At 41.5% G+C, this 19731-nt stretch overlaps 1 protein-coding gene across 3 annotated transcripts; it reads left to right on the plus strand.

Moving 5' to 3' along the window:
• The first annotated feature begins 797 nt into the window (after window positions 1-797).
• Window positions 798-16379, plus strand: LOC133648422 (uncharacterized). 3 transcript variants are annotated; one of them, XM_062044490.1, is made up of 3 exons: window positions 798-1072; window positions 1182-1223; window positions 10732-16379. In XM_062044490.1, the coding sequence occupies exon 3, from the start codon at window positions 10747-10749 to the stop codon at window positions 16273-16275; it is 5529 nt and encodes a 1842-aa protein (XP_061900474.1). In that variant the 5' UTR covers window positions 798-1072; window positions 1182-1223; window positions 10732-10746; the 3' UTR covers window positions 16276-16379. The 3 variants fall into 3 exon arrangements, with proteins under 3 accessions (XP_061900474.1, XP_061900473.1, XP_061900475.1); XM_062044489.1 differs by lacking the exon at window positions 798-1072 and having other exon boundaries at window positions 1165-1650; XM_062044491.1 differs by lacking the exon at window positions 798-1072 and having other exon boundaries at window positions 1165-1636.
• The last annotated feature ends 3352 nt before the right edge of the window (window positions 16380-19731 follow it).

A 19731-nucleotide genomic window follows, 5' to 3' on the forward strand; every position in this document is an offset into this window, starting at 1 on the left:
AAACTGGATAACATCTCAGAGAAGTTGTCTGCTCTGCGAAGTATGATGAATATGAGGACCAGAAATAGACAACTAGAGTGAAATGTTTAAATTTGTTGTCGCTCACTCATACACAAACATTCTAATCTGGGTTGTTTTCCCTGGCTGGAGCGAGCTGGCATGGTCGATGTTTTGAGATACTCCCGAAGACAAATTCCTTCCACACACCTGTTGTCTGTTGACGTTTATTGGTTTGATTGGTTGTGTTATCATGATAGCACCTGACGAGCACCGAGGTAAAGGAACATATCAACTCGTCAGCTTACACAAACACAAAATACATCCCCGGAAAATACATTCCACACACACACACACACACACACACACACACACACACACACACACACACACACACACACACACACACGTACCCCACTCGCCACTTCCCACGCCTTCGTGGTTTGATGGATAATGGAGCAGCGCTCCTGTCCACTCGGTATGATGTTTGTCTGACCTTGAACAGATTTGCACTGAAAATGTGATTTTATTGTACTTTTTATGCGCAATGACAAATTTCCATTTTAAAACAGTATACAGCTTTTTATGGGTGTTGTGTTGTAATTATAGCACTTTAATTTTTTGGATTAAATGTTTTTGTATTGGTAGTATTTATTTGCTATTTTATTTGGCTCATTTTAATTACATTTTTAATTATTGCATTACAAAACATTGTAAATGGGTAATTTTGCTTTTGTGTATAATTGGTCAAGAGGTATTTAAAGAAAATTAAATATAAATATTAAAAACTACTACTACCACAGTACTAAAATTAATTTTCAAATTACAGTATCTTATGTTGGGTTCACTGTTAAAAATGTTTTTCCATGAACAATATAAAAATGTATATTTAAAAAATCTTAATTGTTTTTTTTTCTTTATTATCTATTTGGGTTTCATTTTTACATTAACACCGTAACCACATTTTTATTTTGTTTTATTTTTTACATACTTTAAGATTATCCATCCATCCATCCATCCATTTCTGCCGCTTGTCGCTTTCGGGGTCGCTGGAGCCTATCTCAGCTGCTTTCGGGTAATATTTTAAAACACTTGTCAATTACACCTGGCAACCACAAGATGTCGCTATTGACTTCTACTTCGACAATTTCCTCTTGATGGAACTGACTTTACTGTGTTTGCAGGAGCTTCAGAAATGGCGACCTAGAGCTCCTCTTCACCACTGAGTAAATATTCATATTTTTAATATTTATTATTTTTGTTTATATGCAAAACAGTTTCGTCGAAGTGGGGATATTGTGCCGAGGTTCAAGCACGTACAGACCTGGGGGCCCTGGGCTTTTGTAAAAAAAAAAATAAAAAAAATCCCCGCCGTTTGAATATAAAATTGGTACAAAAAAGACGTCAAAAATCTTAATTATAAATATAAAATATAGCCCTGGACGTTCAATAAAAAGGTTGCATGAGTCAAATTAAAAATGTCTGAGACTGCCTACATCTCCCTATCAAAAATACGAAATGGTTCATGCCACCTATAGGTAGCAGCAATAAAAACTTCAAACAGTCACTCACCACAGACGTCATCAAAGCTCACATTTAATCCTTTACACACAGCACCGACATTTTGGAACAAGGCGAGGTGAGAGAAGAAAGGTAAACACATAATAAATCTATTTGTGGCAGCAGAGAAGAAAGTTATGCGCTTTTGCATCTAATTGCCCATAATTGTGGTGCGTTCAAAGACCCCTGATTTAAAGTTAGGAAACAGATTGACTTTCAAATAGTCAAATCAAAAATAATAATGACTTTTTTGATTTTGATAATCCTATGTGAACCAGCTCATCTGTACTTGACACTAAGGGGAACTTTGACAGATTCATAATATTTAAAGGGTCTGTTTGCAAAAATAACAGAAATGCCTAGAGGGCGCCAACTTTCCAATGTATTTGAAGCGTTATATCACGCCCTTTTATGGGCTCTCGGACGTAATGACGTAACTACGTACGTACGTACGTTACATGTGATTTGGGTGTATATTCTATCATAACAACATAACTGCAAATTGCTGTTCTTGTACTGCTTTTGTACGTGTGGATGAGACCGAGTGAGTGACTGCCATACACACCAATCATTTTATCCGGGCCGGTTATTTTTTCACTACATCAACTTCACTATTAATTGGTAAAAATGTAGTTTTAAACCAAATGTGTTCTGTTAAATTACTAATAGTAACATAAGCTAGATCAGGGGTGTCAAGCTCGTTTTCATTGAGGGCCACATCGCAGTTATGGTTGCCCTCAGAGGGCCGCTTTTAACAATGAGTAATATATGAATATACATTAAATATATATATTGTTCGACGTATATACATTAACTTTTTTTACATAAGCTGCAAAAAAAAACAATTCAATTTTTCTTTAAAAACTGTCAGCTCAGTCACCAGAATTTTACAGTGAAAGCAGTTTTTTTTTTACAGCACATAAAAAAATAGAATAATTGGAATGGAATGGAAAAACAATACCGCTGTTTTTAGCAGTAAAATTCAAACAACAGAGCTGCCAGGTTTTGGTTGTTTTTTTTTTACAGTAAAATCTTGTTTTAATGTTGTTTTTGGTTGTTTTTTCATGTTTTAGTGTCTTACTGTGTACGGAAAAACACAGAACCAAAGTTGATTTTACGGTAAAAAATTCAAATTTAATCGTAAAATCTATTGTCAATTTTACAGTCTACAATTTGATTGATAATTTGTTTTTAAATCATAAGTCAAGCAGATATTTAAGTACAGTATTTATCTTTATTTTAACAAAAAATATATATTTGGAATATATAATATAATATTTTGATAATATAGAATTTTAAAAGATATGCAATTGCATGAAGTACATTATTTGTTATGTCAAAAGGGTAAATAATAAATATATTTAGTAAGAAAAGATTAAGCATTTTACTAACACATTATTTCCAGGCTTTCGCGGGCCGCATAAAATAATGTGGCGGGGCAGATTTGGCCCTCGGGCCTTGAGTTTGACATCAGTGAGCTAGACAATGGTGTATTTTCCTAACGACGCCGTAGCTTGATGCTCCTTTAATTTCTTGTCCTCCTGCTTGCAACAACAAAAACTGCACACCCCCCATTGTTTTGTGTAACATTTACTGGAAAACTCAACTATTCCAAGATGCCAAACTATAACAACGTAGAAAGGAAAAAGAGGTATAATTGAGGTAACAAGAAATAGATCGAGGTCAATAAAGTGCATTAGTGTCTAAACTTTTGATCATACAGATCCCCGATTAACATGTTCTTCAATATAATAATAGCAATGTGAAATAGTACATTTCTCTAATTTAAAATGCGACTTACTAAGTACTTTAAATAATGCCCTATAAATATTTCCATATTTAAATAAGGCAGGATTCTTGAGCGTGCATGGGAGTTTGCCCAAACAGTCTACATGTGCATTGTGGACTTGGAGAAGGCCTTTGACCGTGTCCCTCGGGAAGTCTTGTGTGGAGTCCTCATAGATTATGGGGTATCGGACCATCTGATTGTGGCGGTCCGCTCCCTGTATGATCGGTGTGAAAGCTTGGTTTGGCAGCAAGTCAGATCGGTCCAGTGAGGATAGGACTCCGCCAGGTATGCCCTGTGTCACCGGTTCTGTTCAAAACTTTTATGGACATAGTTTCTAGGCACAGTCAGGGCATTGGGGGGGATCTGGTTTGGTGGCTGTGGGATTAGGTCTCTGCGTTTTGCAGATGATGGGGCTCCCAGAGCTTCATCTGGTCAGGATCTTCAGCTCTCACTGGATCGGTCTGCAGCCGAGTGAAGCGACTGGGATGAGAATCAGCACCTCCATGATTCCCGCTTGGAAAATGGTAGAGTACCATCTCCGGATTGGGGAGGAGAACTTTCCCCAAGTGGAGGAGTTCAAGTACCTCAGAGTCTTGTTCACGAGTGAGGTAAGAGTGGATCGTGAGATCGGCAGGCGGATCGGTGGGGCCTCTGCAGTAATGCAGACCCTGCATCGATCCGTTGTGTGAGCCGGAAGGCAAAGCTTTCAATTTACCGGTCGATCTACGCCTCTATCCTCACCTATGGTCATGAGCTTTGGGTTTTGACGGAAAGGACAAAATCACGTGTACAAGCGGCCGAAATGAGTTTCCTCCGTCAGGTAGCGGGCCTCACCCTTAGAGATAGGGTGAGAAGCTCTGTCATTCGGGAGGACCTCAGAGTAAAGCCGCTGCTCATGAGATGAGGTGGTTCGGGCAAAGACCCAGGACACGGGGAAGACCCAGGACACGTTGGGAAGACTATGTCTCCCGGCTGGCCTGGGAACGCTTCGGGATCCCCCGGGAGGAGCTGGACGAAGTGGCTGGGGAGAGGAAAGTCTGGGCTTCCCTGCTTAAGCTGCTGCCCCCGCGACCCGACCTCGGATAAGCGGAAGAAGATGGATGGATGGATGGATGGATGGATGGATGGCGCATGACAGCGTCATAGTTGCTAGCCCTCCCGAATATTTCGGTATACACCCGAATTTCAGTGCAACCATTCTCTCGGATGTCTGCTGATTTTCACCCAAACAATAAATATAAGGGTGTGCCGTGATGGATGATGTACTAACAGCGTGCCAGCCCAGTTTCATATCGTATGAGGCTTCTGGAGGCACACACAAGTGACTGCAAGGCATACTTGTTCAACAGCCACACTGTGAACCCACACTAAATAAGAATGACAAACACATTTCGGGAGAACATCCGCACCGTAACACAACATAAACACAACAGAACAAATACCCAGAATCCCATGCATCCCTAACTCTTCCGGGCTACATTATATACCCCGCTACCAAAGCTGCTTTTAACCAAGTTAATGCAATATTTAGTTGTTTAATGTATGTAAACATACCAAGTGTGTGTATGGGGTGGCAACGTTGCGTTCAGGGTGGGAAGGGAGGCCCTTTGATAGTCTTGTATATGGGGGCCCAGCATTTGGTGCAATGCTCCTGACTTTAGAGACTGCTTGCTCTATTAAGCAGAGGTGGGACCAAGTCATTGTTTTGCAAGTCACAAGTAAGTCTCAAGTCTTTGCCCTCAAGTCTCGAGTCAAGTCCCGAGTCAAGTCCAAAGTCAAGACTGGAAAGTCTCAAGTCAAGTCCCAAGTCCTGCATTTTGAGTTTCGAGTCCTTTCAAGTCCTTTTAACCACAGACTAATATATTTACAGATTGTGTATGCTTTTCAAACGCTGTATTTATTTATTAAAACAAGTGCATTTGAAATTGCAGGGAAAAAAATAGTGCTGACATTGCACTTAATAATAGCACTATTAACCAGTCATTTTAAACATTTAACTCATTCCTTTACAGAATAAACACATTTGAAAAAACAAGTGCAACTGTACTTATTTGCACAAAAGTGTTAACATTGTATTTCTGTGGCATATTGCATTGTAACTAGTTCCACAGCAGTTTCTATTCTGTTCTTACCTTATCTCACTGATCTCATCTCATACTGTATGTGTGTTGATGTGTGCGTACACATGAAAAACATAACAAATACATGAACATAACAATGAACAGAGTTGTACTTTTTAGATGTCAGGGCCCTATGCAAAATGTACACATATTCTTAATATAGTATACATTTTAACTGACCTTTATTTGACTGTTTGTCTTTTTGTAGGTGGCTAAAATACGCGGTGCTGCTGACCGCCATCTAACGTTACGTTACTGTGTGTGATACATTGACTAATGTAACGTTATGTTTAGGTACCTCATGCAACCCTGCTTAAAAAAATCACTTGACAAAAAGTATGAATACGGTAGCAAACTGCAGTGGACGAAACAGATTGCCGTGTTTGCAATGACGTTATAACCATAGACATCTTATAAGTAGACGCAGTATTGGTTGCTGTGACGCAAGCAATTTGGCCGCCATCTTGAAGTGGTGATGAGGAGCCGGCGAGCAGCCTAAACTGACAGTCGACAGGTAGAAAACAAAGATGGTGTTCAGCGTTTTCCTGCTCAAATGAGCGGACTGTTGAAAATAGGAATCAGAGGATTACTTTTCACAAGTAAGATTTAACATTAACATACTATTGGTTGTATTTTGTTTAAAGAATATTACCACAGAGTTGAGAGGGAGCAAAGATCTTCAATATGTGTATGTGAAAGTCACAAAGAAATCTTCTGGGGGAGGATGACGCCCCTACAGGGTTTTTGTTTCTGCCCCACCTAAAACAAAATTCACCAGCCCCCACTGATTATGATGCATTCTCATTTTAGGCAAAATATAAGACAATACTTTCTTAACAGTATAATTGTAACCAGGAATAAGTCTTCAAGTAACAATATTTAAATACTAACATTGTTGGGTAAGACAGAATTTGGTTTTATTCTGAATCCAGTGAAACAAATTGGTGGTTTTAGCTGATAAAGACTTTCAGGTGTTTATATATGTTCATGTTTAAGTATTTGGCAGACGCTTTTATCCAAAGCGACATACATAAAAAATACATATAAAACAATCACTGTAAACATTATCATTTAAGGGAAGAATATACAAACCCTGTTTCCATATGAGTTGGGAAATTTTGTTAGATGTAAATATAAAAGGAATACAATGATTTGCAAATCATTTTCAACCCATATTCATTTGAATATGCTACAAAGACAACATATCCGATGTTCAAACTGATAAAAAAAAAAAATTTTGTGTGCAAATAATCATTAACTTTAGAATTTGATGCCAGCAACACGTGATATTGGGAAAGGTGGCAATAAATACTGATAAAGTTGAGGAATGCTCATCAAACACTTATTTGGAACATCCCACAGGTGAACAGGCAAATTGGGAACAGGTGGGTGCCATGATTGGGTATAAAAGTAGATTCCATGAAATGCTCAGTCATTCCCAAACAAGGATGGGGCGAGGGTCACCACTTTGTCAACAAATGCGTGAGCAAATTGTTGAACAGTTTAAGAAAAACCTTTCTCAACCAGCTATTGCAAGGAATTTAGGAATTTCACCATCTACGGTCCGTAATATCATCAAAGGGTTCAGAGAATCTGGAGAAATCACTGCACGTAAGCAGCTAAGCCCGTGACCTTCGATCCCTCAGGCTGTACTGCATCAACAAGCGACATCAGTGTGTAAGGGATATCACCACATGGGCTCAGGAACACTTCAGAAACCCACTGTCAGTAACTACAGTTGTTTGCTACATCTGTAAGTGCAAGTTAAAACTCTCCTATGCAAGGCAAAAACCGTTTATCAACAACACCCAGAAACGCAGTTGGCTTCGCTGGGCCTGAGCTCATCTAAGATGGACTGATGCAAAGTGGAAAAGTGTCCTGTGGTCTGACGAGTCCACATTTCAAATTGTTTTTGGAAACTGTGGACGTCGTGTCCTCCAGACCAAAGAGGAAAAGAACCATCCGGATTGTTATAGGCGCAAAGTTGAAAAGCCAGCATCTGTGATGGTATGGGGGTGTATTAGTGCCCACGACATGGGCAACTTACACATCTGTGAAGGCGCCATTAATGCTGAAAGGTACATACAGGTTTTGGAGCAACATACGTTGCCATCCAAGCAACGTTATCATGGACGCCCCTGCTTATTTCAGCAAGACAATGCCAAGCCACGTGTTACATCAACGTAGCTTCATAGTAAAAGAGTGCGGGTACTAGACTGGCCTGCCTGTAGTCCAGACCTGTCTCCCATTGAAAATGTGTGGCGCATTATGAAGCCTAAAATACCACAACGGAGACCTCCGGACTGTTGAACAACTTAAGCTGTACATCAAGCAATGGGAAAGAATTCCACTTGAGAAGCTTAAAAAATGTCTCCTCAGTTCCCAAACGTTTACTCAGTGTTGTTAAAAGGAAAGGCCATGTAACGCAGTGGTGAACATGCCCTTTCCCAACTACTTTGGCACGTGTTGCAGCCATGAAATTGTAAGTTAATTATTATTTGCAAAAAAAAAAAAGTTTAGTTTGAACATCAAATATCTTGTCTTTGTAGTGCATTCAATTGAATATGGGTTGAAAAAGATTTGCAAATCATTGTATTCCGTTTATATTTACATCTAACACAATTTCCCAACTCATATGGAAACGGGGTTTGTAATACAAAATATCAATACAAAGTGTCAAGACAGAATAAACTCTCTGCTGCTGCAGCAACAGAGATACAGTCTATAAGATATATAGATATCTAATGTATTCATACATTGTTTATGTAGGATATACACATGTATATATAACCTAATTATATTGATTCTTCAACTTAAAAACAGCTGACCGTTTTTTCCCCCTTTCTCTGGGATTACATTCCCAGTTTTGATCTCGGACATCTGGTCACTTATAGCGTATAAGAATATTGTATTACAGTTAAGCAAACTATGAATAATAAAACACGCCAAAACATGTGTCCTTTATCATAGCTACACGTATGACAAAAAAGCGTGTGAAAATGAGTGGTATTCAGTGAGGTAAAATGAATTAAATGCGCTGACAGTTCATTGCTCCTGCCAAATGAATTGCACTGAGTGAAGCGGATCACCACTCCAAGATGGCGGCACAGCGTCTCGTCATGCGCCAGTAGGCAGTAGCGCTCGATGCTGCGTCTACTTATAAGATGTCTATAGTTATAGCGTTAGCAGTGAGTTTACAGCCTCACTGATTTAACTACACAGCAAATAAAAGTCATGTTACTTAGCCAATAAACGTTATCTTACATTCAAAACTTACCGTTCTGTTTGCAACTTCAAATGTCGAACGAAGTTGGAAGTTGTTGCGTCTCCGTCTGTAATATTCGAACTGCATGTTTTGCATATGGCAATTCGTTTTTTGTTGACCAAGTCGTAGTTCTTATACCCGTACGAAACCAACTTTGGCATATTTTTTTCTCACTGGCGCGTTGTTTGACAATTCTTCTTTATTGGTTTTCCTGCAATTTGATTGGATGAGTGCTTTGGGACGAAAACAACATAACTAATTTGATTGGCTGTTGTTCTGAGAGCACACACGCTGACAGGAACAACACGCTGATAGACAGACACGTACAAAATGAAAGATACGGAGCGCTTCCGAATAACTTTTTAATCTTTGGGTTTTGGGGAAAGTAGCAAGTCAAGTCAAAAGGCTCAAGTCCAAGTGAAGTCACAAGTCATTGACGTTAAAGTCTAAGTCGAGTTGCAAGTCTCTTTACATTTTGTCAAGTCGAGTCTAAAGTCATCAAATTTATGACTCGAGTCTGACTCAAGTCCAAGTCATCTGACTCGAGTCCAAGTCCTACACTACTTCTGATTGGCTACTGTTGCAGCATGCTTGTGTGTTGGGGTTAGCGTCAGGCCGGGTGGTCAAACAGAGGCAGTGAGAGGGAGGTCTTCGCTTGAACGCAGGCACGCCCTCACTGATATGTGAAACTTGAGTTACTATCAATCTAGTTGCTTTCAATTATTCTATCACTTGCTAATAAATACATCTATTTGCAAAACAAATAAAAATCCATCCATTCATTTTCTACCGCTTGTCCCTTTTTGGGGTCGCGGGGGCTCGCAGGAGCCTATCTCAGCTGCTTTCGGGTAATATTTTAAAACACTTGTCAATTACACCTGGCAACCACAAGATGTCGCTATTGACTTCTAATCTCAGCTGCATTCGGGCGGAAGGCGGGGTACACCCTGGACAAGTCGCCACCTCATCACAGGGCCAACACTGATAGACAGACAACATTCACACTCACATTCACACACTAGGGCCAATTTAGTGTTGCCAATCAACTTATTCCCAAATAAAAATACAATGAATAAATGAAAATAGGAATATGGGCTGATGGCCAACTAGAACAGGGTTTAACATGCCTGGAAAAGCTTAGAATTAAGACTGTCATATCCAACAGTAGTTAAGTCTGTTTTTTCCACCCAAGAGGGCAAATTAGTGCGTTTTGCCAACAGAGATCCATGCGTTTTTGTCTCCTAAAATGGACTTTTGTTTGTTTTTGTTCAAAGAGGACATTTTAGCAAATATTTGTCCCCAACAAGGATTGTTGTTGCACATGTTGGCTTTCAAGGGGGCACTCTAACACACTTTTTGGTTTAAGAGGGCACTTAAGCATGCGTTTTGGCTCCAACGAGGGCCACTTTAACATGTATTTTGGCTTCCAAAAGGGCACTGTAGCGCATGTTTTGGCCTCTAAGAAAGCACTTTAGCATGCCCTTTTCCTCCCAAAAGGACACTTTAGTGAGTTTTGGCCCCCAACATGGCACTTTGGTTCACATTTTGGCTCCCAAGTGGACACTTTAGCAAACATTTTGGCTCCTGCACTTTAGCATACGTCTTAACTCCAAAAAAGGGCACTTAAGCATAATTCAGAAGGAAAGTAATCCTAGTATCCCCTAAATATAACAAAACATTTTTACACATATGTGCACAAACTATTTGGGGGATTGTCTATTGAATGACACAAGTGAATGCATGTTTACCAGATACAATTAGCATTAATAAGGCTCCCAACTATATTACTGAGGATGCAATAAAGCGTCTGTTCACTGATTAGACGTGACATGATGTCAACTTTTGCATGATGTCACACCAAAGAGTAAGTTGCTGCGATGTCTCTGATGACAAAGGCATCTTAAAGCTTTGTACAAATGACTGCCTGGTAGTCATTGGGGGGAGGGTAGGTGGTTGCTGCTCGCCACTAAACATTACTATCTTCTCACTTGTATTCTCAGTGAGCAGACACCAAGATGCCGAGTAAACAGAAGCAGAGGAAACGCAGGAATATCCAGAAACATAAAACACCCTATCAGAGGTCCTGTCAACTCCTTACACCCAAGCAGGAAGACAGTGAGGAGCAAAAAGCAGAACATGCGCAACACAAGGTGAGACGTAGAAATTCGTCGCGTCAGCAGCAAGTCAAGAATGTACCAAAATCACCAAGTGGGCAAACGTCAGCACCACAGGAGGACCAGGCTGTAACCTCTCTGGAGGATGAGACCCCTTCTGAGCTTCAGAGAGTTCAGACAGAGCCTTTAGAAGACTTACCACAAGATGATGGTTCTGTTGCATCCTCACAGGAGGATGAGGCCCCTGAGGGACACCAATCACCAGCAGGAGTTCAAGAAGATGAGACAACTGCATCTTCTCTGGAGAACAGCACAACTGCAAGGCTGCAGGTGGTGGAAGCTACATCCGCGGAGGAGGAAAGAGACCCTCATGAGGTCAAGGCAGATGTTAGATCCTACGAGCATGAGACCATTGCTGCACCTGAGAACCATGAGACATTTGCAACAGCTCAAGAGGATATGACTGTAGCTCCTCTGGAGGACAATACCACTGCAGTGCTTCAGGAGTTTCAGAAACATCTAGTGTCACCGATAGCTGATTACTCTGCGGCATCATCACAGGAGGATGAGACCCTTGAGGGACATGGAGAATATACCACAATCACAGCCAGACAGCAGGATGAGGTAACAAATGATGAAACAGAATGGATGGAAGAGTCACATGCAGTAGGTCGGGAAGATGAGAACACTGCACCTCTTCTGGAAGATAACACAACTGCAAGGCTACAGGTTGTGGATTTTGCATCCCAGGAACAGGAAAGAGTCCTTCAAGAGGTCCAGACAGATTCCCAATCCTATGAGGATGAGACCTTCACTGAACCTCAGGAGGATGGGATTTTTGCCACACCTCAAGAGATGGATGCAGCCCATGCTCCTCTGGAGGATGACATAGTCATTGCTTTTCTGGAGGATGAGGTCACTGTCGTTCTTCAGGAGATTCTGACAGAGATAGTCATCAAAGAGGAGGTGCCACAAGATGATAAGCCTGTTGCATCATCACAAAATAATGAGACCAATGCTCCTCTGAAGCATGACGCAGCCATTGCTTTTCTGGAGGATGAGTTCCCTGCAGTTCCTCAGGAGATTCTAACAGAGATAGTCATCAAAGAGGAGGCACCACTAGATGAGCCTGCTGCATCATCACAAAAGAATGAGCCCCATGAGGGATTAGCAGAAGATGCCTCATTTATAGCAGAGAAACAGGATGATTTAGCAAATGATGAAGAATGGATGGGGGAGTCACCGGCAGTAGTTCAAGAAAATGCAAAAACTACAGCGCTACAGGTGGTTGAAGCTGCATCGCAGGAGCAAGGAAGAGTCCATCAGGAGGTCAAGACAGATGCCAGTTCCCATGAAGACGAGACAATCACTGCACCTCAGGAGCATGATACGTTTGCATCACGGCAAGAGGAGGATACAACCGGAGCTCTTCTCGAGGATACCGCAACTGTATCCCGTGGGGATTTCATAGATCAAAAGCCTCACGAGGATGAGACCACTGCTGCATCGCCCAAAGATGAGACTGCTGCCTCGCCCAAAGATGAGACTGCTGCATCATTCCATGAGGATGGAGCATCTGCAGGACTTGAGGAGGATGACACAGATTCCACAGTCGATGAAGATGAGAGCACTGCTGAGTTGTTAGGACACACCGCTTTAGGAAATGCACCACACGCAACTCACAATGAAGTGAGATGTCCACAACCTCCATTGGATGTAAAACATGCAAGATTAGTCTCCTTCAACATGAAAAAGCTCATGATGAAAGCATGGCTTCACCTTGGAAGGATGAGGCTGCGACCTCAAGCCAGCAAGATGACACCTCAGATGGGAGGAACACCTGGAGACCTCACGGTGGATGGCACTGATACAGATCTGCAGTTGGAGGATAAAACTGATGAACTTCAGCAGGAGGAAAATACGGAAAACACTGAGGTGTTTCTTCAAGAGGATGAGAACACAATTACAATTGAGGTGGAAGAGATAGTAGCCTCAGTTCTGAAAGAAGCAACATCTGCAGCACTTGCGATCATAGAGGCAAATGCCCAAGACGATGTGATGTTTGCTGGACAGCAAAAGGACGACACAGATTCAGGATCTCATGAAGTCCAGGAAAGTCCAGCACCGTTCAAGGATGAAACTAATGCAGCCTCTCGACAAGAAGCCACAAATGGGGCAGAGGAAACTACTTCAACTCCTCAGGAGCAATTTGAAGGTGGCGAGGCAGCTCAGAAGGATCACACTACTGCTACACCTCAAGAACATGATATACCGGTAGCCCATTCCGAAGATGAAACAAATAAAGCACCTTTTGATGATGAGACCCACTTGTCAACAGAAGACGAAGCTGCTACATCACCTTTGGAGAATGAGAGCCTGAAGGAAGACATAACGGCTGCAGCTCAAGGGGACTGGACGTCCCAAGCTTCTCCGGTAGATGGTGCAGCTGCTGAAGATCAGCAGACAGAACAAGCTTTAGTATGTCAGGAAGAAGAAAGTCAGCAGGATGCAACAACTCTAGAACTTCAAGAGGAGGACACAAGTCCTGCAACCCAAGTCGATCAAATAAGTACATCCCTAAAGAATAGAAAAACATCAGAAAATCAGGAAGTTGAGATAAATGTTGCACCTCAGGGGAATGAGACCACTGCTGCACATCCGGAGAAACTGGCAAACATAGCACCAGAGGGGGATGAGACTTCAACATCAGATGTGGTGGACGCAACATCTGCGGAGAAAACGAGTGTTGCAACACAAGAGGATAACACAACTGAAGCTCCGTTAGAGGAAGAGAGAACTTCACAATCTAAGACATATGTGGTCATTCAAGAGGACGAGACACCTCTGCAAATCTTGGAAGTTACCAACGGTGCAATCCTTGAGGAGACAACCATGGTGTCACAAGAGAATGAAACCGTCCACCAGGACCCTGACCCATCGGCTAACAAGCCCAAAACTGATGCACCTCAGACGGAAGAGAATGGTTTGCTTCAGGAGCACATTTGGGAACATAGCACGTTTGAGACCAATATAGTTATTCAGGAGGATGAGACGCTCATGGTTACAGATGAGCTAACTACTGTTGAGACACATCCTGCACCTCACCATACCACTCCTGCTCACCAAAGACAGGAGATGTTTGCATTTGTTCAAGAGGATGAGACTTTTCAGGGGGAGGACAAAATGGTTGAACCTCAAGACTATCACAATGTTCTGCAAACCGAAACACATCAAGAGGATACACATGAAGAGACAGCTGTTTTATCCAAGTGGGATGAGACTGCTACACCAGCATTGCAGAATGAGACAAATGTTGAACCTCATGAGGACAACATGACTGCTGAAACTCAGGCAGAGGCTGAACCTGTGCCGATTTTGAACAATGAGGCCAATATAGAAGCTCAGGTGGATGAGATAGTTACAGAACTTCCGGAAATTGAGTCCACTACACCAGCTTTGCCAAATGAGAAAAAAACTAAACTTTGTGAGATTGAAACAGCTGTTTCAGCTCAGAATGATGAGACACATATTAAACCTCAGGAGGATCAGACCGCTACTGAACCTCAGGAACATGAGACTGCTATACCAGCTGTTCTGAATGATGTTGAACCAGAGAATAGTACTATACCCGAGCAGGAGGGTACCATGTCTGAATCTCAAGAAAAAGAGAGTTCTACACCAGCTCTGCAGAATGAGACAAATGTTGAACCTCAGGAGGGCGATATCTTTGCGTCACCTTTGGAGGATGATACATCAGCTCTACAGAATAAGACAAATTTGGAACCTAAAGTAGATACAATGCTGGCTACACCTCAGGAATATGAGATCCCTGCTGTGTGTCTAGGTTTTGAGACTGCTACATCAGCTTTGCAGAATGAGACACATTTTGAATCTAAGGAGGGTTACATCTTTGCTGCACCTCAGGAAGATGAGACATTATCTCCAGATTTGCAGAATGAGACAAATGCTCAATTCCAGCAGGGTGAGATCTTTGCAGTTCCTCAGGAGGATGGTGCATCACCTCTGCATAACGAAACAAATGTGGTACCTCAAGTGGATATAATGCTGACTAAACCTCAGGAAGATGAGACCACCACTGCTGCATGTCAAGAGGATGAGACTGCTCCATCAGCTTGGCAGAATGAGACAAATGTTGAACCACACGTAGATATGATCCTGGCTGTACCTCAGGAAGATGAGACTCCTACACCAGCTTTGAAGAATGAGACACATGTAGAACTACAAGTAGATATGACCCTGGCTGTACCTCAGGAAGATGAGACTCCTACACCAGCTTTGAAGAATTTGACAAATGTTGAACTACAAGTAGATATGATCCTGGCTGTACCTCAGGAAGATGAGACTCTTACACCTGCTTTGAAGAATGAGACAAATGTTGAACTACAAGTAGATATGATCCTGGCTGTACCTCAGGAAGATGAGATTCCTACACCAGCTTTGAAGAATGAGACAAATGTTGAACTACAAGTAGATATGATCCTGGCTGTACCTCAGGAAGATGAGATTCCTACACCAGCTTTGAAGAATGAGACAAATGTTGAAGCCCAGTCAGCTGACACATTTGCTGCATGTCAGCAAGATGTGACCTCTGTTGGACCTCAGGACGATGTAACTCACAAATCAGTTTTTCGGAATGAGACAATTTTTGAACCTCGGGAAGATGAGACTCCCACACCAGCTTTGCAGACTGAGACACATGTTGAACCCCAGGATAGGGAGACATTTTCTGCACCTCAGGAAGAAAAAATATTTGAACCCGAGGATAGGGAGACCTTTTCTGCACCTCAGGAAGAAATAATATTTGAACCCCAGAATAGGGAAACCTTTTCTGCACCTCAGGAAGTAAAAATATCAGTTCTGCAGTATGAGACAAATGTGGAACCTCAAGTAAATATGATGTTGCCTGGATCTCAAGAAGATGAGACGACTTCATCAGCTTTGTTGAATGAGAGAAACGTTGAGGCTTTTGCTGCGTATCAGGAAGATTCCATCACTGCTGAACCCCAGAATGATGAGCTTCCTTTGTCAGCGTCGCAAAATGAGACACATGTTGAACCTGAGGACGATGACTGTCCATCAGCATTGCAGAAGAAGACAGCTGTTGACCCTGAGGATGATGAGTGTCCTTTATCAGAAACACACAAGACAGATGTTGAACCTCAGGAAGATGCGCCTCCTTCATCAGCGTCACACAATGAGACAGCTGTGGAACCTCAGGACGGTGAGCACCCGTCGTCATCCTCGTCGCTGAACGAGACACACGCTGAATCTCAGGAAGAGGACGACGGCATGAATGAATTCAATAAAGCCATCAAGAAGTTGCTCCTAAAAGGAGAGCAGTTGGAGCAGCTACTTGAGCAGGAGAAAGTGGAAATAGAAAACCTCCTCCTGTCCCTTGTGTCGCTCTAGGGACAACGAAGCAAATTACCCATTCACTTGTTTTTCTCTACTTTAGTGAGCCGTATAATATATTTATTGGAACCAAAATGAAAATAAAAAAATCTTAAACATGTTGTCAGTTGCTCTGGTACTCTCTGTAGTTAAGTGTCTGAGATCAGATGCTTGTGGGAAGGCTTAACGCGATGAGTGATTAAATGTGAAGGCTTGGGATGAATGCTGGGTGGGGAGCGTGTCGCAGGGGTCCCGGCACCCTGCTACCAACTATCTGACAAGAGTGCATTGTTCTCTGACCCAAATTTCCTGACCTGCAATTGTAGCAAAAAGGTCAGCTTGAATGGGACCCCATGCAACATGTCTTCACTCTCCACTGCATCTCAGTCCGTGGTCAGACCATGACATCATTCAGCTGTCAAACAATATTTTCGCACAATTAGCTCATCTGAGGATCAAAAGACGGGGATGCTAACAGTTACATTGTAAATTTACTAGTCTTAAACATGAAACTCATTAGGAGTCACCGCATTGCGTTTTGTGCTCTAAGGCAGTGGTCCCCAACCACCGTACCGGCCCGTGGCGCATTTTCTACCGGGCTGCAGAGAAACATTAAATAATTTATAAACGACTGCCTTTTCTCTGACTTAAAGGCCTACTGAAACCCACTACTACCGACCACGCAGTCTGATAGTTTATATATCAATGATAAAATCTTAACATTGAAACACATGCCAATACGGCCGGGTTAACTTATAAAGTGCAATTTTAAAATTCCCGACACACTTCCGGTTGAAAAACTCCTTTGGATATGATTTATGCGCGTGACGTCACAAAATCCACGGAAGTGTTTGTACCCCATCGACCCGATACAAAAACCTCTTGTTTTCTTCGACAAAATTCCACAGTATTCGGGACATCTGTGTTGGTGAATCTTTTGCAATTTGTTTAATGAACAATGGAGGCTGCAAAGAAGAACGTTGTAGGTGGGATCGATCGGTGTATTAGCGGCTAAGTACAATACTTACAGCAACACAACAAGGACTACTTACTACGCCTAGCCGATGCTTGCCGCCAAACCCGCGGATGAAGTCCTTCGTCGCGCCGTCGATCGCTGGAACGCAGGTGAGCACGGCTGTTGATGGGAAGATGAGGGCTGGCTGGCGTAGGTGGAGCGCTAATGTTTTTATCATAGTTCTGTGAGGTCCGGTTGCTAAGTTGTTAAATTAGCCTTAGCGTCGTTAGCAACAGCATTGTTAAGCCTTACCCGGCTGAGAATTTTTAACCGTGTAGTTACATGTACATGGTTTAATAGTATTGTTGATCTTCTGTCTATCCTTCCAGTCAGGGGTTTATTTCTTTTGTTTCTATCTTCATTTGAGAACGATGCTATCACGTTAGCTCAGTAGCTAAGTGTGTCACCGATGTATTGTCTTGGAGATAAAAGTCACTTTAAATGTCCATTTCGCGTGCTCGACTCTCATTTTCAAGAGGATATAGTATCCGAGGTGGTTTAAAATACAAATTCGTGATCCACAATAGAAAAAGGAGAGAGTGTGGAATCCAATGAGCCAGCTTGTACCTAAGTTACGGTCAGAGCGAAAAAAGATACGTCCATCACTGCCTCTCTAGTGCTTCACTGTAACGTTCTTCATCTACGAATCTTTCATCCTCGCTCAAATTAATGGGGTAATCGTCGCTTTGTCGCTCCGAATCTCTCGCTCCATTGTAAACAACGGGGAATTGTGAGGAATACTAGCTCCTGTGACGTCACGCTACTTCCGGTACAGGCAAGGCTTTTTTTATCAGCGAGCAAAAGTTGCGAACTTTATCGTCGATTTTCTCTACTAAATCCTTTCAGCAAAAATATGGCAATATCGCGAAATGATCAAGTATGACACATACAATGGATCTGCTATACCCGTTTGAATAAAAAAAATTCATTTCAGTAGGCCTTTAACTTTCACCTGTCCCATTAGACACACCAATAAGCTTGCTTATAGATGTACAATAAAACTCATAGGATGTTGCCATTTGTTATATTTGTTATAACTTTGTGACATGATACAATGCACATTAATGGACATATCAAATATAAATGTGACAGATTGTAGCCAAAGGTTAATTTCCATCAGCATCTCAATACAAAGAAACAAGCCCAGGGCTCCCACTAATTCAGCATTATAGTGAGTTGTATTTTTCATGCACTTATTTTTGCTGTATTTATCTGGCACAAGTGAAAAGCCGGTCCCTGAAAATAATGCCTACATTAAACCGGTCCGTGGTGCAAAAAATGTTGGGGACCACTGCTCTGAGGGACCAGTGTTTTTTTAACTGCACTTTTTTATTTTGCCTATTGTTCACAATCATGAGAGATGATGATGATGGATATCATTATTATTTTTGCATTATATATATAAAATAAATGTGATCAAAAGTCTGCTTACAATGGAGCCTATAGAGAGTGGCGCAATTTTGCATATAAAGTACTTAAACACATCTAAACACCTCAATTGAGGTTTTATATACGTGATGTACACTACCGTTCAAAAGATTGGGGTCACATTAAAATGTCCTTATTTTTGAAGAAAAAGCACTGTACTTTTCAATGAAGATAACTTTAAACTAGTCTTAACTTTAAAGAAATACACTCTATACATTGCTAATGTGGTAAATGACTATTCTAGCTGCAAATGTCTGGTTTTTGGTGCAATATCTACATAGGTGTATAGAGGCCCATTTCCAGCAACTATCACTCCAGTGTTCTAATGGTACAATGTGTTTGCTCATTGGCTCAGAAGGCTAATTGATGATTAGAAAACCCTTGTGCAATCATGTTCACACATCTGAAAACAGTTTAGCTCGTTACAGAAGATACAAAACTGACCTTCCTTTGAGCAGATTGAGTTTCTGGAGCATCACATTTGTGGGGTCAATTAAACGCTCAAAATGGCCAGAAAAAGAGAACTTTCATCTGAAACTCGACAGTCTATTCTTGTTCTTAGAAATGAAGGCTATTCCACAAAATTGTTTGGGTGACCCCAAACTTTTGAACGGTAGTGTAAGTATATATGTAATGTAGTAACGCGCACATTTATAATAACATTAATATTTATGTATTTTGATCCATACAAAAATGGATCACAATGTTCATCACAGATTATTACTCACTGCAGTAATAATTGGCTCCGGTGTAAGCAGACTTTTATTTCCGTTTATTTACAAGTTAGAATGCTTTTTTTTTTTTTTTTAATTCCATCTGTCATGTCTTTCATAATGATTTTGAACTATAGGCAAAATTCCAAATAAATTGCAGTTCCCGCTTAAATGTGTCCTGTACAGCCACTCAGGCAAATCATATTGTTGATGTAGATACCCTTTTGCTGTACAGATTTACTCTGCAAAAGAGAAGTGTGGGATATTTATCTTGTTTCCCTATTTGTATTTGACTTTATTAAATGGATATATTTAGTG

Source organism: Entelurus aequoreus, linkage group LG04, assembly GCF_033978785.1.
Source record: "Entelurus aequoreus isolate RoL-2023_Sb linkage group LG04, RoL_Eaeq_v1.1, whole genome shotgun sequence".
Lineage (NCBI taxonomy): Eukaryota > Metazoa > Chordata > Actinopteri > Syngnathiformes > Syngnathidae > Entelurus > Entelurus aequoreus.